Source organism: Arvicola amphibius, chromosome 12 (genome assembly GCF_903992535.2).
Source record: "Arvicola amphibius chromosome 12, mArvAmp1.2, whole genome shotgun sequence".
NCBI lineage: Eukaryota > Metazoa > Chordata > Mammalia > Rodentia > Cricetidae > Arvicola > Arvicola amphibius.
In genome coordinates, this window is record NC_052058.2 from 41,166,347 (window position 1) to 41,191,038 (window position 24,692).

The 24,692-nt window shown below is 37.8% G+C and overlaps 1 protein-coding gene across 2 annotated transcripts in view; it reads right to left on the reverse strand.

Moving 5' to 3' along the window:
* The window catches only part of Znf385d (zinc finger protein 385D), a 331,825-nt gene that overhangs the window by 135,739 nt on the left and 171,394 nt on the right, over nucleotides 1-24,692 (reverse strand). For both annotated transcript variants that reach the window (XM_038349498.1, XM_038349499.1), the window contains one exon: nucleotides 10,852-10,962. In XM_038349498.1, the coding sequence (XP_038205426.1) occupies nucleotides 10,852-10,962 (111 nt within the window). The remainder of the gene's footprint in view (nucleotides 1-10,851; nucleotides 10,963-24,692) is intronic.

Consider the following 24,692-nt stretch of genomic DNA (forward strand, 5'->3'; position numbering starts at 1 on the left):
ACCAGGAGTCTCTCTCTCTCTCTCTCTCTCTCTCTCTCTCTCACACACACACACACACATACACACAACGAAAACATAAAATAATATAAAAATAAATTGTTAAAAGTTTTGTTTTCTTGTCAATAAGATAAAACTGCAGCTTACAGAATGGGAAAAGATATTCACCAGCCTTATATCTGACAGAGGACTGATCTTCAAAATTTATAAAGAACTCAAGAAGCTTGACATCAAAATACCAAATATCCCTATTTTAAAAAAATGAGGTACAGAATTAAACAGAAAATTCTCAGCAGAAGAATCTCAAATAACCAACATACCTTTAAAGATTTATTCAGCTTTCTTAGCTATCAGGGAAATGCTAAGGAAAATAATCTGAGATGCCATCTTCTACCTGTCAGAGTTGCTAAGATCAAAAACACTAATGACAGCTTATGTTGGAGAGGATGTATAGTAAGGGGAATCCTCCTCCACTGCAAAAGTGTGTGAATGCTTTGGAAATAAGTTTGGCAGTTTCTCAGAAAATTGAGAATCAACCTACTTCAAGACCCCACAATACCACTCTTTGGAATATAGCTAAAGGATACTTAATCATACCACAAAGACACTTGCTCAGCTATGTTCAAAACAGCATTATTTGTAATAGCCAGAACCTGGAAACAACCTAGATGCGTCTCAACTAAAGAATGGATAAAGAAAATGTGGCACATTTACACAATGGAATATTACTCAGTTGTAAAAAAAAAATGGCATCATGAAATGTGCAGGCAAATGGATGGAATTAGGGAAAAAAATCATCCTGAGTGAGGTAACCCAGACCCAGAAAGACAAACACAGTATGTGCTTACTTATAAGTGGATATTAGATATAAAATGAAGGATAACCAGGCTATAATACATAGCCCTCGAGAAACTAGATAACAGGAGGACGCTAAGAGGGACACATGGATCTCCCTGTGAAGGGGAAGTAGATGAGATCTCCTGGGAAAACTGAAAACAAGAGGGAGTAGAGGAATGGGGATGGGAGTAGGAAATGTGAGGGATTATATGGTCAAGTTAGGGGAGGGATTGGGAAGGATAGATAGGGCCATTATGGAGTTAGGGAGAAATCTGGTGCCAGGGAACTCCAAGGAGTCCACAAGGATGACGCCAGGTAAGACTCCTAGCAATAGTAGAGAAAATATAAGATATGGCCTTCTCTTGTATTCAGATTGCTGACTACCATAATTTACTCTAATTGTCACCATATAACTGTCAGTAACTGTTGAAGCAGATGCAGACATCCACTGTCAAGTATTGAACAAAGCTCTAGGAGTACAGTTGCAGAGAGGGAGGAGGGATAATATGAGCAAGGATAGTCAAGATCGTGAAGGGGAAACCTCGTGGGAGCTGAACAGAGCTTGTGAGAACTCAGAAACTCAAGATCAACAGCTGGGAAGCCTGCATGGGATCAACCTAGACTCTCTGCAGCAGGGTGACAGTTGTGCACCCCTAGCAATCAGACTAGGACCCATCCCTGGCACATGAACTGGCTTTATGGAACCTAGTCCCTATTGTGGGATACCTCTCCCAGCCTTGATGCAGGACAGTGGAGCTTGGTCTTGCCTCAACTTGATATGCCATGCTTTGTTGACTCCTATGGGAGGCCTTACCCTTTCTGAGTGGAGATGGAGGAGTAGTGAATGGGGGGTGATTAGAAAGGAGGTTAAACGAGGGAACAGGAGAGGAGGGAGGGGAAACTGTGGTTGGAATGTAAAATAAACAAAAATTTAATTAAAAAAATGTTTTATTTTCTGAGCTGTTCTGACAGCACTGGGTTTTCCACACAGAAATCAGCACCTAGTGCATATGAGAGACGAAAGGGCCGAAATGTAAACCTGGAAGATATGATCATCAATATATCCACCCAGGCATGTAGACACACAGCCTACAGTCTGTCAACACACACCCAAGAACATGGCTTATACAGGTTATAACAACCCACTTTCATCTGCACACACTCCAGAACATGGTTTTGCTGGTCACCCAGCAACCTATTTACAGCTCATCAACACAAACTTCAAAACATGACTTATGCCAGTCACTAAACAATCCACTTATATTTCATACAACTGGTTCTCCCAAAAACCTCTTCTCTGACAAACAGATTAGCCCTGCAAGAACATTGTTCTTCAGAAAGAAATGGCACCTAATAAAAAGACCACTATACTCAATACCAAACTATGGCTTACTTTGAGTCACACCGGTCAACAGATTCTCCTATGAATTAAATGTGTCAAATCTGACTGAAAATCAATCTTAGAACACAACCCTCAGAAGTGCTATCTTAGGACACAGCACCACCAATAACAAACTTAAAGAGTTGAGAAGTTTTTAATAGATGAACCTGCACTCTTTACTTAAAAAGTGGAAATTCTCCAGGAATTATATCAATAGAAAAACAAACATTTTAAAACGAAAAGCCAAACAACAAATTAACATTTCAAAAAGGAGTGTATTAGCTGAAGAATAGCAAAGGTATTTCCAAGTTGATATTTCTTAAGAGGTGATTTAACATTCAAGGGAGAAATATTTACATGACTATATTATATAATCCCATGAAATAAAAGTGACCTTTGGGTTAGAGTTTTTAAGCCTTCACGACAAATTGTACTTAATTTTAACATCAATAAAGTATATGGTTAGTAATTTAATTTTACTTATTTTGTTAGTTCTGAGACTACTACACTGTCCAGGCCAGCATGAGACTCACCACATTCTCCTATCTCAGCTTCCATCTGGACCTGACTTGGTGAGTCATTTTATCTAGTTATTTGTAAATTTTTACTTTATTATATGTATTTGCTCTGTATGTGAGTATTTGTATGTTCAAGCACACTGCACATGCATGTGCAGAAGAGAGATCAATTTATCGGAGTCAGTTCTTTTCTTCCATCATGTGGGAGCCAGGGATTAAATTCAGACTTGTTGCCATTATCCACTGACATATCTGGTTGACCCTTGGTTATTCATCTTAAGTCAAAAGATTGTGAAACTTTTAACTTCAAACAGGAGCCCAAAGCTGTTGCGGGAGCTCCTTCCGCTCCTACAGCCAACAGCCCTCTGCACAATCAGGAAGGGAGCCTAGTCGATGGAAGCCAGAGTGCTAGTGGAGGGAAGTGGCCGAGTTTTTTTTTTTTTTTTTTAAAGAGAGAGACCACGCCCCAATGGGCTGGTATCTCAGCGGCTATTGGCTGAAGGAGCGGAAGGAGCTCCTGCAACACAAAGCCAGCAGTCCTGAAGCAGCTGATGACAACTTGTCCCTAGCAATTTGTGTACTTCTGTGTTGTTCGTGTTTCTGCCCTTTCGCTCTCTTTCCCTGTTTTGTCTTCCGGTTTAGAACTCGATGCACATTTTAAGTGCTGGTCATTAGGAACCTTTCTCCTACGTCATTTAGTAAGACTGCAAATGTGGGCTTAAAGTCTGCGTACTTTCCTCAGCATATATAGACAATGGACACTACTAAACATGGGTAAATAGTTTACAAACCTCAAAATAGAGTTTAAAATTTAAGAAAAAAACTAATGTTAAAGTATACAAACATAAATGTATAGCATTTCATTTTATGGTTTATAAAATTTATTAATGGTCTTTGATGTTGATACAACCACCAGTTTTTAAGTTGTATTTAATTATCAGCCCTAAATAATGTTGATTTAAATATTAAAAATATGAAAACTCTAAACTGCTTAATCTCACTATATCCCTGGATTAAAACATAAATAATAATATTAATCAAGTATTAATAGCTTCTCCTTTACAACAGCATTGGGGAATCTCTTAATGATACTGGTGGTTATTTCAAATATCTCCCTTTAGAGGGTCAAAGGCCTCTGAGCAATTATCTTTTCTAATAATAATAATAATTTAATTAATGCTAAAGTATTCAAATATAAATGCATAGCATTTCATTTTATGGTTTATAAAATTGATTAATGCTTACAACATAGATATTAAGTTTTGTTTGTTTAAGAAAGTTGGAGCTGGACATCTGCACTACTCCATGGTTAAGAACTCTTGTTGGTCTTTCAGAGGACCTGGCTTCAGCACCTAGGATCCACATGACAGCTCACAAACACCTGTAAGTCTAGTTTCAGAGGACTTTGTTCTGTAAATACCTGCATGCATGTTGGTCACCTTAACTCATGAAGGCCTATACACACCTACAGAAAAAGAAGAAATAAACAAATATTTTAAGGTAAGATGTAAATGAATTGGTCTTTGATGTTGATACAACCACCAGTTTTTGTTTAAGTTGTATTTAATCATCAGCCCTAAATAATGTTGATTTAAATATTAAAAAGATTTTTAACGCATGTTATAAAGAGGAGGTAATTGAGTGATTTGGCTACTTGGAAAGAAAGAATCACTGCTAACACCTGTCTTTATGAGCATTATGAAAACTCTAAACTGTTCAATCTCACTATATCTCTGGATTAAAACATAAATAATAATATTAATCAATTACTAATACAAAAGCATTGGGAATCTATTAATGATACTGGTGGTTTATTTCAAATATCTCCATTGAGAGGGTCAGAGGCATCTGAGCAATTGTCTTTTCTAATAATATTTTGTTCCCTAGTTGCTTCATCAAATAAATTCCTAGCAGTAATTAATGGTTGATAATCATGACTTGCCACAGGAATGTTACTGCATTATAACTCAGGCATTTGACTTTGAACTTGGATTTAAACTGTCAGTGTGTCTGTTCTTGAATTGTGAGTGGGACCAAGTGAGAAGAAGCAGGAGTCTTTATAGGAAAGGCCCACATTTTCTCCATATCTGCTTTGAGCTCAACCATTAATCTACTGAAACTCAAGGCTATCCCTCCAAGATGGTGTAACTTACAAAGAAGTACACAGAGGTCTAGCCTTGCTACTTTGCAGCACCCTCTGCAATGGGAGAACTAACATGCTTGTTAGCATTGTGAGTGCATCTCTCTGTCTGCTCTTGACTATGGATGTGATATCTCAAGATCTTGCTGCTGTGACGTCCACACGATGATGAACTATCACCTGTATTGTGAGCTAAAAGTCCTCCTCCCATCGGTTGCTTTTAGTGAGAGCATCTTATCACTGCAGAAGAAATGCAACAAGAACACCAGCTGTTTGTCACCTGGCCATTTACAAATCTCTTATAGTATCACTTAGCTTGACATAAGAAATTATCAGTTTCTTCTGCCTCTAGAATACAATAAAATTCTGTTTTTATGAGTTTGACTATAAAAAAATTTATGTTTCTTGGCTTGGAACTTAAGACCTTATTTCATGTTCTACAAACAATTATTAAGTATTTGTTCTTTCTTTCACTCAATCATCTTGCATTCATACTGGCCCAGTTTTGAGTTGTTTTTCAAAGGCATACTCACTAACTTGCTCAGGCCACATAGTAAGCTGGACTTATTTTAAGACAATGATAAAATAATTGAGCACATTACAACCTTTCAGCCTTTATTGGATGTTTTTGTGTAACCTCAATATATTCATATGAATATTAAAATCTTTTATTCCATGAAAAGTTTGTATGGAGAAAAGGCAATCTGATTTCATTGAATTGAATATAATTTATGACATTTTAAAAGCTGTCAGCAGGAACCTAACTAGAAGTTGTAGCGTATAGGAAACTGGTATGTACAACATCAAACTACATAGCTTTTAATATGAAGGGTTAAAAAAATAAAAGCTTAGTGATGGAAAGAAAATTGAATTTTCATGATCCAGATGAAAAGAATTGTAAGCTATTATTTTCCCTGGAAAGAAAAGAAGCTTTGAAATGTAAAAAGGTTCCTGTGGCAAAAACACTTTCCTAGTGACAGAAAATTCAATCACGCATACACGTGAATTACGGTGTTGCTCCAGAACATCCCAGGCTTAAAAACAGAAACAAGAAATAAAATCCAGATTACCTGGAAAGAAAAGATGGCCAGTGGTTTGGTGTTAGGAAGGGTTTCCTTGGGGTTAAATATTATATCATATACATGTATGTTGTCTTATATGTTTTGTATATATAGGGATTGTATCATTATGGTGTTATTAATTGATAAATCTAATTGATATTCATTCAGCATCTAAACAGTTTATAAAATTAGTACTTTAGATATTGCAGGTCAGTAAGCATACAATCCCATTGCTTCCCATGCTAAGGCTGAGGATCCTTGGGACACAAATGTTGGAAGGAAAGATTGACTCCGACTTTCACATGCATGCTCATGAACATATGTGTGTAAATAAACAAATATAACAATCATTTAAAGATTAATCCTATATGGTGAATTTACATCAAACATTAAATATAAAGGGAAATGTAAGAGCAATGAATGTCTAGTAACATAAAATACAGAGCAAATGAACTCGGTGTTTTATAATTTCATGGCTATAAAGTTATATACAGGTGGAGCAATGGTCAGACTTCCTCAGAAAGTATCCACAATAGAGAGCCATCTCTGAAAGAAGGCTAATATCTCATCCCTTCAAAACCAAACATGAGATATATGACATGGAAAAGGAGTTAGATTAGCAGATTCAGTTAAAGTTGCAAGTCAGTTGAATTAAAAGTGATGCAATTATCCTGGATTATTAGACTGGCCCAGTTTGATCTGTTGCTGTGCAGGAGACAGGGAGAAGAGTCAAAGCAACTGAGTGAGGAACTGAACAGCCTTCTGTTATCTAGAGAAGTGGAGAGGCTCACAAGTCTCTATGAGCTGGAGCCCAGACAGAACCATGTTTTTCTTCTTCTTCAGAGCCCCTAAGAGCAACAAAATCCTTTTAATACCCTGATAACATCCAGAGAGACCTGTTATTTTTCTTGCCACCAGGACAATGAGGAGACATATTTGTGCTCTTTCCAACCTCAGTGCAAATAGACAAGTAGTACCCATGCTGTCTTGTCATGGCCAAGCCTTAAGTGGTTAATATGACCAAGATCTGTAAGCCTAAATATCACAGTAGCTTGTCCAAATGCCTTTGATCACATGACATGCAACAAAATTGTGAAAACAGTAGCCAGTTATCCCTGATAAACATACATGGAGATCCTATGCCACCTAGAAACACTGTTGGGAAAATAAATGGATATTGTCTTTTAATAAGAAAATGAGATTGTATTGGAGAAAAGAAACATGGTAAAAGTTCTTGTATTACCTTCTACAAGTTAATGATAATAATGGCATCTGTGAATGTAAAGGTCCTTAAAAGTTTACTGGATGCCATTTCTAGTTCCTAACCATTGTTTAAATTTCACCTTGGAGCAATGTTCCTTACCCTCTCTGGGGAGTGGATCAGGGTGGCATGGGGAAGAAGGTGGAGAAAATGGGTGGAGGGGAGGGTGTGGAAACTGGGATTGGTATGTGAAATGAAAAAAGCTAGTTAGTTTTCTCTTTTTAAAAAAAAAATTTAAAAAAAGAAAAAGAGAGAAAGGAAAGAAAAGAAACACTCTCCGAAATTGGAATCATCGCCTGGAAATGCTCAATGACTCATTACTGGGAATGATCAATCCAAAGTCCTCATCTGATATGGCAAGAAGAATTCTTGCACCCAGTCTTAGGTCCAGTGGATGCTAGATCCAGATACTGAAATACCCTTCTGACTCCTAATACACACAACTGCCCTTTAATAGAGTAGAAAATATTGGTAGTCAATTGTTGGAAGATGGAAGTAGTAAGTAAAATGGCCTCAGCATGTGTGAAAAGCTGGCAACTTGGTTTAGGGGAGTCTTGTCATCTTTATCTGGTAATTTTCATAGTAAAATTTCAATTCAATTTAAGGGAAACAAAAAATATGCAAAAGCAGTGTTGAATAATGGTGACAAAAATGGTTTTCATTTACCTAGTGTTCCAAAATGAGCTCACGGTTTACAACACTACTCTTGGGTCTTAGGAAGTATAATGGCCATTTATGAAACAAAAGCATGTAATGGAACAAATAACTTTTATCTTATTATTTGTTTTTAGGAATTTATAATCTGACCCAAAAAGTATAAGTTGAACATATAAATGAAATGTTAAATAAAAACAATGTTAACTCAGAAAGAAACGAGTTTACCATTTTTATTTACATGTTAGAAGGATGCTACATTTTTATAATGACTGGGAGAAATCATTGTTTTATAATATGGTATTTTTCATGAATTCAGCAAGTCTATGATAAACTTATATACCAGCCAAATAAAGATGCTCAGCTTCTAAAAACAAATAAATTTTAAAAGTTCTAAAACTATCCTGTCCAAAGACATCATGTATGTTTAGTGTCTCATTTTTTTTTCTTTTTTCCTTCTTTTTTTTCTTTTTTTAAAAAGAAAACAAACTATCTTTTTTCATTATACATACATAATCCAAAGTTCCCACTCCCTTCCCTCCTCCCATTCCCCCCACTTGTCACCCCATCCACTCCTCAGAGTGGGTAAAGCACATTTAAGCAGCTAATGTATTATTAGAACCATTCAAGTGAGGCTGTGGCTTGGGGTTTCTGCTCCAGTCAAACTGTCATGCTGAAATCCTAACCCTTGAGGTAAACCAGTAGGGGTTGAGGCCTTTGCTAATGCGATCAGACCATGAGGGCAGAAACTGGTGTTCCATGGAGCTGCTTCATCAATCTGGTTTGTCAAAGCCTGGTGAGAATGTATCACCTCTAAAACAGGCAGCAGCTCTCTGCCAGACTCTGAAATTGCCAGCAGTTGAGGCTTGGTCTTCCCACCTCTAGAACTAGTAAGTTTCTACTGATTACAAACTACTCAAGTACACTAGGAGAGGTCTATAAAATTCAAATGCAATGGGACAGCATGAGGAAAGCACCCTTATTTCAAGTCAGCGAAAGGACTGTTTCAACTGCAACAGAAGTGAGTTCCATGGCATGAGTAATCCTCACATAAAATGAAATATTCTGTTACAGAAAAAAAATGAGTCATCCGTCGAGGCCCCATGCATTTTCTGTGGCTGGCACCCTATGGTGTTCTCAACAGATTGCATTCTCCACACAGACTGGAAACTTTGCACAGGAAATGACACCCCAGGATGGGGGCTCACTCAGATAACAAGCATGGGCCTTCCATTTGCTCAGACTGAGCACTAGGTGTCCAACTCCTGTTGCATCAAGGTACACAATTCTTCTTTCTTCTGTGCCTCTCAGGACTAATTTGTCACCAACGCAGACTTAAGGGTTGAGAGTGTGTCACAAACATTTTCATATTAGTTACAAGTAAACATTGGAATCAATGGATGGATCCACAATCTACTTTCCTCTTCATGAGAATTGTAAACAGTGTGTAAAGCCTCCCCAGCCCTTTCACACCACTGGCCAAGTCCCCAGACATCTCCCTTCTATGTTGTTCCCTACAGAATTTTTGTTCTACTTGTGTCTTAGAAATTGAGGTCTTTGGAACTTCCTGTTTGTTTGCACTTTGGAGAGTACATGGGTGTGTGTGTGCACGCGCAAGTGCACATGCACACACACACACAACACTTACTTCCCACAGCACTAATTTGGAACTGGGAGTCTGTCGATAGTGAGCAGAAACAGTTGAAGGCAAAGTCTTGGTCTTAGAGAATGATCTGTCTTACTTTAGACATGTAACCTATTAAAATCTTCACAAATTTGCCGGGCAAAAATTGGGAACTTGGGGGTGGGGTGGGTTGGGGGCAAGGGGAGATGGGGAGAGCAAAGCGTGAAGGGGAGGATAGGGAGAGCTTGGGGGAATGGGATGCTTGGGATATAGGAAGGGTGGATATGGGAGCAGGGAAGCATATATCCTAATTAAGGGAGCCATTTTAGGATTATTAAGAGACTTGACTCTAGAGGGGTTCCTAGGTATCCAGGGAGATACCCCCAGCTAGTTCCGTGGGCAGCTGAGGAGAGGGAGTTGGAAAAGGCCAGATCCTATAGCCATATTGATGATTATCTTGCATATCACCATAGAACCTTCATCTGGCAATGGATGGAGATAGAGACAGAGCCCCACAATGGAGCACCAGACTGAGCTCCCAAGGTCCTGACGAGAAGCAGAAGGAGGGAGAACATGAGAAAGAAAGTCAGGACCGTGAGGGAACCTTCATCTGGCGATGGATGGAGATAGAGACAGAGCCACACATTGGAGCACCGAACTGAGCTCCCAAGATCCAAATGAGGAGCAGAAGAAGGGAAAACATGAGCAAGGAAGTCTGGACTGCGAGGAGTGCTCCCATCCACTGAGATGGTGGGGCTGATCTATTCGGAGCTTACCAAGCCCAGCTGGACTGGGACTGAAAAAGCATGGGATAAAACCGGACTCCCTGAACATGGCGGGCAATGAGGGCTGCTGAGAAGCCAAGGACAATGACACTGGATTTGGATCCTACTACGCATACTACAGGGGCTGGCCTGTTTGGATGCTCACCTTCCTGGACCTGGATGGAGGGGGGAGGAACTGGAACTTCCTACAGGGCAGGGAACCCTTACTGCTCTCTGGACAGGAGAGGGAGGGGGAGTGGAGGGGGAGGGGGTAAATGGGAGGCGGGGAGGAGGCAGAAATTTTTAATAAAAATAAATAAATAAAATCTTCACTGGCTCTGAATTTGCTAATCTCCAAAAACAAAGCATATAATATACCTTAAGTATTCTCAAGATACTAAAAACAAAATAAAGCATTAAACTTCAAGTATATCTAGGTATACTTGCATATTTATAGTAAATAATATAACGTGAAATGGTAAACTCCCAAATTAAAGAACATTCGGACTTGCATCCTATCTTTGGATTTGGGCATGCTCAGTTGCTGGAAAAAAAAGAAACCTGAAAACTGAAACCATATAATACATTTTCTTATTGAAAACGTTACCACTCACATCTGAATTAAATCTCAACTGGCAAATGTTGCATGAGATGATTTGCTTTCTCCGATGAGGAAGAGGAACCCCGAATGTATGGTTTATTACGGCTTTCTGAATAGGGTCCATCTGTAAAGAGAGAGAAAACAACACACACAACAGAGAGAAATAAATGCTGTCAGTTTCACTGAATGTTGCTTGTTTCATTAAATCTTCACAGCTCCTGTCTACTGCTTATATTGTAAAGAATGATTTTAGGCTAAAAAAAGGCACTTCTACTCTCTCAGAAAATAAATAACAATAAGCCCAAAGCATAGTGTGATAAGAAGATGAAAAATGTCCCCATTAGTGTCTGCACACTAAGTGCTTTTCTCATTTAGGAGCAACAATTGCCACAGTTTGATAACATTCATGTATAATTAAAGGTTTGTGGAAACTCAAGCTCTTACTAGTTTGTGCAGTCTAACATTGAAATGTGTTTATATCATTGTCAAAATATGAACTTCAAACAACATAGTCAAGTATGAATATTAATTATGCACCATTCTCCAATGATAGTCTATGTTTTGTATCATACAGTCCCAAAAAGTACATTACTGAAAATTTAGCCGGAAAGGACACACAGAACTAAACATTAGCTCGCTTGGCAATCCATTTTTCTTTTTTCTTTTTTTGGTTTTTCGAGACAGGGTTTCTCTGCAGCTTGTTTTAGAGCCTGCCCTGGAACTAGCTCTTGTAGACCAGGCTGGCCTCAAACTCACAGAGATCCGCCTGCCTCTGCCTCCCGAGTGCTGGGATTAAAGGCGTGCGCCACCACCGCCTGGCTTGGCAATCCATTTTTGATCACCACCGACAAGCTACATTTCAATCTTCTGTGGAGTTACATGGGTGGACACAAAGAGTCTTGGCGAAATTTTGGTTATCTCCATCCCAGTTCAGAACAGGGTGAGAAACTTCAAGTTCACTATCACCCATCCAACCCTGTTAAATGTAGTAATATTCCTTTACCAAGCACTGTCCCAGGGGCCATGTATCAATATCCCAGTTACTGTCAGTCAACACTTTGGTCTGCACTGTCGTCATCGGATGAGTCACTTGTGTCCAACTTCTAAGGTTGGGATGAGGTTTAACTATGATGACTCATAAAAATTACTTTACATCATTTTGTGTACACAAAGAAACTGATGAGTGTAGATAGTTATATTATGGAGTGTGTGAAAAGGGAAATTTAACATGAGCCTCATACATTGATAAACATTGTTGGCATCATTACATGGTCATTTAAAGTTTTTCAATATTATGTCCATGTACACACAGATATCCATAAGTCCCTAATGTTACTGAATATTCCAATACTCAGGAATTCTTTTCTTCTTTGCTATTATTATTTCTTTTTGTCTCACTGTATAACCCAGGTGGGCCTTGAACTCAATGTATCTCAGGTTGGTCTCAAACTCATAATCTTTTTGGATCAGCTACCTACAAGCTGGGATGATACATGGGCACTAATACATTTGGCTAGAAATCCTGAACCCATTTTCATAGGCCTTACTAAAGACTTCATGAGATAGCTTGAAAATGATCTGGCACAGTACGAGGGAAGAATATGTCTAAGGAATGATACCTAATGTCCAGCGTGTTACATATTACAATTCTCTACTTTTCTGGTTTGGAACTTTGGTGAATTTTAAATGGCTGGATCCACTTAGGTAGCCCTATCCATCTGTTTGTAGGTAAGAGAAAGTTCCAGATTTCTGACTCTTTTATTCTTCTATTGCAATTGTTGGTCTAATCTACCATTTGTAATGTACATTGCAAATAGCACTCGGTGGTTATTAAATATCTTCCAGGTGTGGCCCCCCCAACTTGGTTCTTACTCAACAGTTATAGCAATCAAAAGAACTCATGGGCATATAAAATTCACCTTCTTCCATCCCTAATTTGTTAATTCCAGTGGGAAATGGGATGTACACCTGAAATGGGCAACCTCTGGACATTGAGGCAGAAGGATGAAAGCCTTGAGGTCAGTCAGTGCTCGTGCATAGTGAAACCGTGTCTCAAAGAAACAAAAAAGCCATATGACACTTCTTCCCCCCAGATTCTGGGGTTAACTTTGGTGGAGCAGTTAGTTCATTTCTGGCTGTCCAGACCATGAAATAGTCACTATATTATTTGCAATACTGTTTAGCCAATAGCTTAAACATCTTGCTAGCTAACCCTTATATCCTAAACTAACCCATCTCCATTAATCTGTGTATCACCATAAGGTTGTGGCTCTACCGGCAAAGCTTTATTGGGCTTCAGCGGAGACATCTGTCTCCTACGGTGGCTACATGACTTCTTCCTGACTCTCTCTCTCTCTCTCTCTCTCTCTCTCTCTCTCTCTATATATATATATATATATATATATATAAAATGAAACACATATACCGAAGGACTTCCAACACCAGGGTAACCTAGGCTGTTCCAATGAATTTTATTTTAGTTTGTTTGTTTGTTTGTTTGTTTTGAGGAAGGGTTTCTTTGTAGCTTTGAAGCCTGTCCTGAAACTCACTCTGTAGACCAGTCTGGCCTCGAACTCACAGAGCTCTGCCTGTCTCTGCCTCCCTAGTGTTGGGATGAAAGGCATGTGCCACTACTGTCTGACTTGTTCTAATGATTTTTATGTTCACTTCCAAGTATTAATGAGTTACAAGGTCCCCTCCTCCCACTTACTGTTCAGTTTATCATGCTGTCTTTTAAAATCCATTCTTAGGCATTATTTGCATATAATAAGTCACCAATGTTAAATGTGAGGTCCAGAAACAACAGGTCTACTTTTCTGTCACTATATTTTAATGCTTTGTGGTACACAGGATAGAGGAGGCTTGTGCATGCCAAGAAAGTGTTCCTAACCCCAAAGTTTTATCATTTCCCTAAGTTCATATAAACGGTATTACAGAACATGAGGTCATGGTGTGTAATGATCTTACAGTTCATCATGATGTCACATATATCCATGGCCTCGTCCTTTTTATAAATGAGCAGTATTCTTTCAAGTGGCTACATCGCACTGTATTTTTGCACATTCTTCATTATTCTTCAGGCTTAACAATTTAAAATTATTCTTAAAAATTCAGTTCCTCTAAAGATGGAAAATTCATCAAAAAAGATATGCATTTCCTTCACTTGGGCCTGCTATAGAGGAGTGGTGGGAAAGGTGAGGGGTCTGGTGTAGAATTCTTCTCCATTTACACTGCCATGTTTTCCATCCCAGCCAAGCTTTTATCACCCCCCCAAGCCCTGCTCACCCCTGTTTCCACAGAAACAAAAAATAACAGTGAACCACGCATGAAACCTTAGAGGCCACAAACACCTCACTCTGCTTCCTGGGGTTAGCCTCCCTCTTTAGCATGCCAGCCCACACTTGTACAGCACACATACAGAATGATTCTCCCTGTGCCCTTCTGGTGAGAAGTAGAAGAAGGTTTCTAATTTAGAGAACTTAATCCTACTGAGCTCTGTTGTAAGTATTCATTGCACAAAAAGGACCCAGTTCTCTCAGGGCAGAAAATGAATTCTTCCCATGACCCATTAAGCCTTAATGATCAATGATTAAGGAATATTACAGTTCTACTGTATTGGTATTTTAAGACATAAACTCCCCTCATATTTGTATCAAAGATTTGCTCTGTAAAAATACAGAACTGGTTTTTATCTTCTACTGGTGAGCATGGCATTTTTTTTAAATTTCAATCTTTCTGTAATACTGGAGAAGCAGTGGCTACTGGGTTGAAGACCTCAGTTTTTTGTGGAAGGTACCCCAGATCATCTGGATACTGCATGCAAAATGTAACATGTTCTCAAAATTCTTTTGCTTGGATTGAATAATGCCCTGATCACTATGATTATGAAATCAGATTTCAAGATGCAAACTGGCATATTCTTCAGCATTTATTTTATTTCCCTATATATGTGGCAGGGGAGGAAGACAACTGAATTGTATCTTATAAATGGATGTCTCAAAGTACAACTGACATCATCAAAAAATCCTTGTAACTTTCAGGAATCTAGTCAAACAAATTTACTAAAATATAACACCTTTAACAGTAAAAATTAGTAATAATATCTTATATACAAATGCATACAATGAGTCAATATGAAGAGTTAAGTTTGAATAATAACTAATTCTACTACTAAATGTTAGCCGAGTGACACATGACATGACATAAAGCCAGAACATATACGAACAAACTGGGGACTCTCACACAGTCAGTTTCTCCATTTTCCTAACGTTATAAGTATTTACCATGTTTGCCTACAAAGAAGGTTATATACATTTTCATCCCATAAATCGGAGGATCTACACAGTGGAGAACAAAGGCAGCTAGCATGTGCAGGAAACATAAAAAGAGGGGTTCTTAGGTCAACACAGACATTGATACTACACAATTAGAAATTAACATCAGAGACAGCTACCATAAGTGTGTTCAAATGATTCTACAGGAGCATAAACACAGCTTTGCCATTTTGCTTTTAAATTTGTCATTTTCGAATGCAAACAGTGGTGTGAGAATAGAAATTTATTTGAAAAGATGAATGAAATAGATTTCCATGTAAATAAAGGACACAGAACAAACACTATAATACAGAGACCCTCATTCATGGAGCCTTGAGACATATCCAAATGACACTCAGAAAGAGATGTTTTTTTTAAAAAAAAAATCAACATGGTCCTCCCAACTTGGACTTAACATAGTGTAGGGAACCCTGATGCTCTTTGGCCTGGAGAGGGAGGGAGTTGGTGTATGGCTGGAAGGGAGGGGAGGGAAGGGAGAGGAGGAGGGGAGGAGATGGAAATTTTTAATAAAAAAAATGAGGAAAAAAATCAACACGGTAAACAGTGGCACATTTGTCTGGTTTCAGAGGAGGGATATTTTAAAGGGCAGAATTTCAAAATTCATTAACTTGGTCTCAAACACAAATGAAAGACAAGAACGACACTCTCCCTATTGCTATGCTTACCTCATCTCTAGACTAACATTGCATTTCGAACTCAGTCTATGGCCTTATTTAAAGCCAAATGAACACGTTTTTCTTCATTTCAGACTGAAGTCCCCTTGTATTTCTAGCCTAGTCCCAGGTTCTCAATGCTTCCCCTCTGGGTTTTGTGTTAAATTGATTTAAAAGTGAGCAAGCCCCAGGGGCCACAGTTCCACACCCAGTTCTCTCTTCATGAACCTATTTCACTTAAGCAGGAAAGAAGTTTAAACCCTAAATTATATTTCTGCTATGAAAGATTTTCTCACCCTTTGTTCTATTAATGTGGCTTTCAGATTTTAAGTCAAAGAAAAATAGCATAAATGCCAGGAAGTCTAGGAATGTAAAGGTTGTCCCCTTGGCTGATATTTCTAGCAATCCTGAACAACAGCAATTCTAAAGGTGTTAGGGACACTTCTTGGGTGATTCAGGTCAATGAGTGCTATTTTCATCTTAGCTTTCTGTTGACCTCTCTACATCCCTTGCTAATGTCACAGGAGTAGTAAGTGTAAAGCCAGATATCACTCACAAAACTTCCATGTTCCCTCTGATACTCTTAGATACCATAATCAAATATTTTTCTATGCATCAACATCTACAAATTTGTGTTCTCATAACTCATATTAATAACTACATGTCTAAAGAAAGTGCAGTACTTGATATCATGATTTTACTATGAAAATATGAAATAGCAGTGAATCCTGCAAGCTATAACAACAATAACCCTGGAAAGGTCTGCTGGTGACATGAATGGTATCCAACTGGGTAATTGGATTTAAAGCCCATGTGGATGATCTCTCAGAACATAGATAAATAAAACAAGGATAGAAACTATAAAATCTTTGGTCAATAAAGTAACCTATTTCACTTTAAGGACAGAAACCAGGACTTCCTAAATGCAGACAGTGACCCTTTTTTCCCAGAGAATGGAGAAGGGAAGTTTTCCCTCCTTTTTTTCTACACCAAGAGACACATACAAGCCTGGCAGCCCAGAGATACCAGGGTTTCCTGATGGCAACACTGGCCATTTCTCTAGCCCGCTCCCACTTTGTAGAGGTCATTTAACTCAAAGAACAAATCCTGGGATTACAAGGTTAGTCTTTCTGATGACAAAGCTTCACAGTAGAATCTGGTGTAAGAAGGTCAGTGTGAAAATGAAGAATCCTCTTGGGGAATTCCAAGTTGTCAGAAGATGCCTCATAGGAAATGGAGACAAAGAAAATGCTGTGAGATCATGTTTTTGTACACTAAAGATCTGTCACTCATATGACTTTAACAAAATGCTGATTGGGCTGTAGTCAGGAAGGAAATATAGCGGGGGCTACCAGACAAAGAGGATTTGGGGAAGAGGAAAGGCAGAGACATAGTAGTCAGGAAGATGCAGAGGAAGTAAGATAAGAATATCTTCCTGAAAAAAGGGGCCAAGTCACATGGCTAAACATAGATAAGAATTATGAGTTAATTTAAAACGTAAGAGCTACTTAGTAATAAGTCTTAGCAATAACTAAACAGTTTATAATCAATATAAGCCTCTGTGTGTTTATCTGTAACTGTATGGCTGCAGGACTGGACAGAACAGAAACTTCCGTCTACAGCAAGTCAAATTACAACAGAGATGCATTTTCTTTAACTTACCTGTGTACCAAACACTTTCATTTAACTTCCACTTTCCTATTCACTAATGGAATACAATGGAATTTAATTTCCCTGAATGTCTGGGACATAATTATTTAAACAACCTCTATTGTTGGAAATTCAGTGTATCTCAATTTTAAATGGCCCTAGACTGGTCATCCCCATGCATGTGTTACTTCCTAGGACCAACAGTGTCTGATATCTAGGAAGAACATTAAGGTTATATTTTGTCCCCTTGTTCAATTGACAAGACATTGAATGCCCCAATAGAAAAGCACTGACAGAAAAGGGATAAAAAGCCAGTTCATCACATCTCAGATGTAGGTTCTTCCCAGTATACAGTGCTAAATATAACCTTTCACATTTGCCTGTAGATGAGGAATAACAGATAATTACATGCTAATTGTTAAAGTACTGCACACTTGCCTCTAACTGGTGGGTGATACTCCTGCCTCAGCCTTCTGTGTAATGACTAGGGTACCAAGCATCTGCCACTACACTTGGTACAACTAGTTCTTTTAATCAAATTTCCCACATCTCTATTTCTAGACCTCCAAATGGAGTGAACAGAATCTAGGTTATGGCTAAATGGTTCTACTATGTGTATAAGGAGTTCAGTGCTGCTCAGGCAGACAAAAGAAGCTTTATTAACATAGCTGCTACTTCCACTATGTCTCACTATGACATAGACAACCCAACTTCTTTCAAAAGTAGAAAACTCAGATAGAGACTGACCTGTGACCCAGGGTGAGAGAATGAATTCAACCATATGAAGATTCAAACTAATGAAGAAAATAATGACAGATAACAAGAAGCAGGCACTTAAACTGGAGATTCACTCTCCATAAAGTCCCATGCATCACAATAGATGATGCCCTGAGGCTTCAAGTGGTACCTTTATTTCCCTACCTCCCTTTAAAGAAAAAAAGATATAATTTTATTTCTTAACTGTATTGTGTGTGTGCGGGTGTAGAATACATGAACTAGGTACCCATGTAAACCAGAAAAGGGCATTAGAACTGCTGAGCTATACTTATTTGGCAGTTTTGAGACACCTGGCATGGGAACCAAATTCAGGTCCTTTGCAAGATCAGCAAACATTTTGTCTACATCCTTTTGTGTTCCTCTTAAGCACGGAAGAATCTTTAGGTATTGAAAAATGTTGGTACTTGGAGCATTACTCCTCTAGATGTGTGATTTTAAATTCAAGACCTCTAATAAATTTAATCTTTTTCAGTTCTTTAAATATTTACTTATTTATCATATGTGTAGATGACTGCACATGTTTACATGCCATACTATACTCATGAGGACCAGAGAATACCTTGAAGGAGTTGGTTTTCTCCTATTCTGTTGGTTCAAGAGACTGATTCAGGTCATCAGACTGAGTGGCCTGTCTCTTTACCCAAAGAATCATCTCTGAACCATATCACTTTTAATTATATTAATTCATTCACTAATCGTTTTGTGTTGAAGTGTGTGTGTGGGAGAGAGAGAGAGAGAGAGAGAGAGAAAGAGAGAGAGAGAGAGAGAGAGAGCACTAGAGCGAGCAGAGAGCAGGCAGCATGCCATGTCACCCATGTGGAGATCAGAGGAAGTTATCTACTTTTACTATGTAGTTCCTAGATATCACACTCAGGTAGTCAGTCATTCTTGGGGTGAGGACCTTTTCCAGCTGAGCCATCTTGCCTGTCATAAGAAACTTAATCTTAATTACTATATTATTTTGTTGGCTGTGGATTACAGCCCAGCTTTAGAAATGACAATGTAAAAACTAAATTAATGCTATTGAAGATGGTTAATGTTGATTAAGCCTCAAGTATGGAAATACAAGTAAATGTCCAGTCAAAACACAATATGCAGTTTATTTGAAAAGTGAAAGTTGAAAGAAGGATATAGTTTTTCACCTGGGTAGTTAGCAAAAGTAAGTCTGATGGCAATGAAGAAACACATTTCTTTCTTTCCTTTTTATTTGAATTAGTTTTTTTGTTTTTTGTCTTTTTGTTTGTTTGTTTTGCTTTTGTTTTTGTTTTTCCAGACAGGGTTTTGGTAACCTTGGCTGTCTTGGAACTTGCTCTGTAGACAAGGCTGGCCTTGAACTCACAGAAACCCACTTGCCTCTGCATCCCAAGTTCAAGGATTAAAGGTGTCACCACCACTGCCCAGCAAAGAAACACATTTCTCAATAAACACAAATATAATACTCAAAAAGTTGTGTAAGCCAAATATGCATGCAGATAAGAGAAAATCTCAATTTCATCATTGAAGAAAACTGCATTTTAATAAAGTCTATGGACTCTGGAAAAAGAGGAAAAAAAGTTTAGAGGAAGCACACTTTACCTTCATCTCTAATTATATGATGTTTTAATCAAAAGAAAAATACAAACTAACATTGTTTCTCTTGCCTAATCACTAATAGAGGAAGCTTTAGTAATTGATGGAGCAGCCAGAACACTTCTTACTAGCACAGTCAATTTTCATCTCAAAGAGTTTTGTGAACCCCAAGGATCAAGGAAGGAGAAAAGAGTTCAAGGAAGTGTTACATCCAGAGACAAGAACAGGGGGAAAAAACTGAACTGAGCTCTTACTGACCAGCCTGTGAAATCTTTAAGTAGTTTTGAAACTTCACAAAATGAGATGTGTGACATCTGAAGAAAAAGTAAGCAATGACCTTAGCTTGATCTACACTCCTGGATCTACTTCTTTATATTTCAAAGACACCATTTGGGGGATAAATGTTTTTAAATACATATTGTCTCTTGTTACTTTATAGATGTGCTTTTTTATATATCTCACTGTTTAATGATTTGAAAATTTCTCAGTGACTCTTTTGCAAACTTATCTGCAGGTCACCTTTATGATCTCTTCATTCTTAAAAGTTTCAAGACATAAATATACACATACATCTACTTCACTGTGCTGCGGGCATTTTATCCTACCACAGGACACATTGAACCATGTATACTGTTGTTTGACTCATAATCGTCAGAAATTGGAAACAACTTACATGTCCTTTGACAGAAGAATGGATAAGCAAAATGTGGTATGTTTACACAATGTAGTTATTCAGCACTTAAAAAAATAGCATAATGAAATGTGCAAAAAAATGGATGGAACTAGAAAAAATTCATCCTGAGTGAGGTAACTCAGACCCAGAAAAATAAACTTGGTATATATTCAATTATATCTGTATATTAGCCATTAAACAAATGGTAATCAAACTCCAATCAGTGGACCTAGAGAGGTTAGGCATAGGGGAAGGAATAAAGGGAAACACATGTATCTCCCTGGGAGGGGAAAATAGAATATATTTTATAGGAGAGATGGGGAGGAACTGGGATACATAGCAGAAAAAGAAACTATATTCAAATTATATTATAGGAGCAAAGAAACTATGATTAATATATATCTATTATTAATGCTAGCAAGAAAAAGAATGAATTCTGTGTAGGGTAATTTTCAATTGTTCTTAACTAGGTCTAATTTTTCCAGTGGATATAAAGTGGCATGGGGATTATCATCTTAAAATTCTAACATCTACTACTTAGAAGTTTTAATAAAATATAATAGGATAGCTACCAAGAATAATTGACTGTAGACTAAAAATAACAATGGGTAAGAAATCGACTTGAGCTGGACAACTGTGAACATGTTCCACAAGAAAACAAACTTCAATTCAGCATGCAAAAGATACTAAGATATAATTATATCAATCTTTATGGGTAATTACATCTGTATAAAGTAAATCTTGCTTTAAAGTAGTCATTAGGTCTACCACAGCTTCTTAGTAAAAGCTGTATTTCTCAAGTGGAATTCGGCTGAGGGAAGATTAACTGTTCAATGCAACAAATAATTTGGTAATTGTCCAAGGCGAAGAAATTCTGATTCCTCAGACTGTAGTTTTCACTGTGGACAAGATAAGTTCATTATTTAAATTCTGTGCCCCTATTCCATAATGATATGATATCATTAACTAAAGCTTGTATACATCAAGCCTTTATTTGCTAACCAAATGATTTTTCACTTGTTTAACTGATTTCTTTGCATACTTAGAGGTCAGACACTACAATCTTATTGCTGCACTTAGGTATCTTTTAGCTTCATGGAATCTTTATAAATAAAAATCATTTAATTAAAAACTTGTTAATTAATAAGGACAGTGGCTATAAAGCTTTAGCAGGTGTGGCAGAGCAGTTCTAGCACAGCAAATCGTTCCAGCCCTAGTTCTACATCTCATATTGGAGACCTAGTAAGTTCAGAAATTAATGATGAGGAAACATCTTACTTTACTTTACTGGGGTTCATTCAACTTGCAAGAAGACAGATTGCAGATGCAACTAGGACTTGAGGGCACAACCTAGACAAGGCTTCCTATGACACAGCTCTGGAATGAGAGTTCAGCAGATGGCATTAATGTCATCATTTTCCTAGCTCTTAAAGTATCTGATATTGCCCAGAAATGGCAGCATATTTGCTCAATAAACTTCTCGGCTACATGGAGAAAGAAAAAGTGGATTCTGCTCTCTTAGAGAATCAGAGCTATGTTGCCAGCATCCATCTTATGCTATAACTCCAAACCCTCATCTGGACTCTGAAGGTACCTCGCTCATGTGTATATTCGCACACAGGTATACACGTATTTATTATATATTGTACTAAAGACAAAAAAATCTTCAAAAAATATAATCCCAGAGGTAAATTTACTCCTTTCTTATTATCAAGAAGGTATTATTGTCCCAACAGTTAATAACATTATAAACAAACGCTGACTGAGGTAAATATGAAATGACATTCCAGAACGCATTTGCTATTTTTTTTAATAAAGGAAAGGTGTGTGTGTGTGTGTGTGTGTGTGTGTGTGTGTGTGTGTTTGTGTGTGATGGAGGAGTGTCTATGTGTTACTTTCATTGATTAATAAAGAAACTGCCTTGGCCCTTTAAGAAGACAGAAAATTAGGTAGGCTGAGTAGACAGAACAGAATTGTGGGAGAAAGGAAGCAGAGTTGGGGAGACGCTTCAGGCAGTCACCATAAACAGTTGCCATGCTTCTCCTCTCCAAGACAGACACAGGTTAAGATTTCTCCTGATAAGTGACCACCTCATGGTGCTACGCAGATTACTAAATCTGGGTTAAAGCAAGATGTGAGAAGTTAGCCAATAAGAGGCTGAAACTAATGGGCCAGGCAGTGTTTAAATGAATACAGTGTCCATGTAATTATTTTATGTCTAAAGCTAGCCAGGTGGCGGGATGCACCCCGCCGCTCGGTCAGCTACCCCATCGTGTGTGTGTGTGTGTGTGTGTGTGTGTGTGTGTGTGTGTGTGTGAATGTATGCACACATGTGAAGGTAATTGTGCCTGTGCAGATGTGGAGGTCAGAAGAAGGCATCAGAACACTTGAGTGTTCTGCCAAAATGAATAAAAATGGAGAAATCACAAGGGACGAAAATAAGAAAAGAATACTGAGATGTTCTAGGTCATATGTGCAGTGTATGGGGAGGAAACCCTTGTTTTAATTTGGCACATCTTCCATAAATGTTGGGAAGCAACCTCAGTCATAGATATGTGCATGCAGAGAACCCCAGTAAGTACCCTTTACCTTCCAAAGCTGCTCAGGTGACCCAGTGGGGTTCTGTGAGGTTCTCTATCTCTGCTGGAATTTTGATTGGCTTGATTTTGTATTCTTCTAATGGGGAAGTGGCAGCCAGTTTTCTTCAGGAAATGCCTCTAGCAGTTACCCATGCTCTATTGGATGGTTTTGTATCCATGCACATATGGATAGGAGAGAACAGATTGGGCTTAATGAATTATCAAAAGAGGGTATGAAGTTTGGGTGTGCCAGGGGTATCCTGAAATAGTTGAAGGGGGAATGCATCCACATTCCCCCTTTAACTACTTAGCTAATGAGGTCAGAAGAGGCCTCTGGTATTTTTACAAGGAAAATTACTTCAGTAAAGATGGTCTGATATACATTAGACTCTTATCCAATGCAAATTAAACAGGAGCATAAGCCAAGAGCAACAGTTCTATTTATTGTCCACCATCCTCATATATACAACATGGCATCTCCAACCAACAACCCAGAAAAAATGCTACACTAACGCCTCATTTTCTTCTTCTTCTTCTTCTTCTTCTTTCTTCTTCTTCATTTCCCCCTTTTTGTGTGTATTCTTTTTTCTTTTAGTGCTCTGTGATTTCTCCATTTGTTCTTATTATATTTTAGCAGATCATGTACATTATCATATTTTAAAATGTTATATTTTACAGATGTATTTTTAAATTGTCAATTATCTGTGTGTTTCTATGGGTATATACATATGAATGCAAATTCCCAGGGAGGCCAAAAGAGGGCATTTGATTTCCCTGAGCTGGAATTACTGGTGGTTGTAAGTTGCACAACGTTGGGGCTAAAACCAAACTCAGGTTCTTTGGGAGAGCAACAAGAATGCTTAACCATGAATTTATCCCTCCAACAACACCAATATGTAATTCAAGGTAGTTTTCCTTCATACATTAAATTTTGTTTACTAAATTTTTATTTACTGGACAATTTTTTCTTTTTTATATTTTTTCTTTCTTTTTCATCTAAAATATCTTACTGCCTCTTTTTTCTCCTTCCATTATATTTTAGCAGTATTCTGACTTTATCTATTCATTTGTACTGCATTGTTTCATTTTGTTTGATTTTGTCAAGTTGGCTTTTAACTTATATTTTAATTTTTATACTTGTTATCATCATTCAATTTGCTTTCATATTTTCTCATTGTTGAGAAATCTTTTGGTGTTTTTCTACTTAAGAAATATTTTCTAATCTCTTTTCTTTTTCTACCCTGAATAACAATACTCTCTATCTTTTTTATTTTGTCTTGTGTTTTCCTCTTTCCTTCTCTCCTTCCTTTCTCTAATTTGCTTCTTCTTTCCAGTTTTATCTTTAACAATGCTTTGTTTCCCTATTTTTCTGGCTTATGGTGTTGGTGATATATTAGTGATCTTTATCAAATTTAACTTTCTCTATGTAGCTTACCACTTGTTGTTATTGCTAGTATAACCCGTTTCTCCTCCCTGAGTGGTTCTGGGGACTAAGCTCTTAAGAGAATGCGGCTCTGTGAGATAAGCAAATAGAACAACAGACAAGCTAAGCACGTTGTATCCTAGAAACACAGGGCAGTAGGACTCTTTCAAAAGATCAAAATCCCTCAAATACTGAA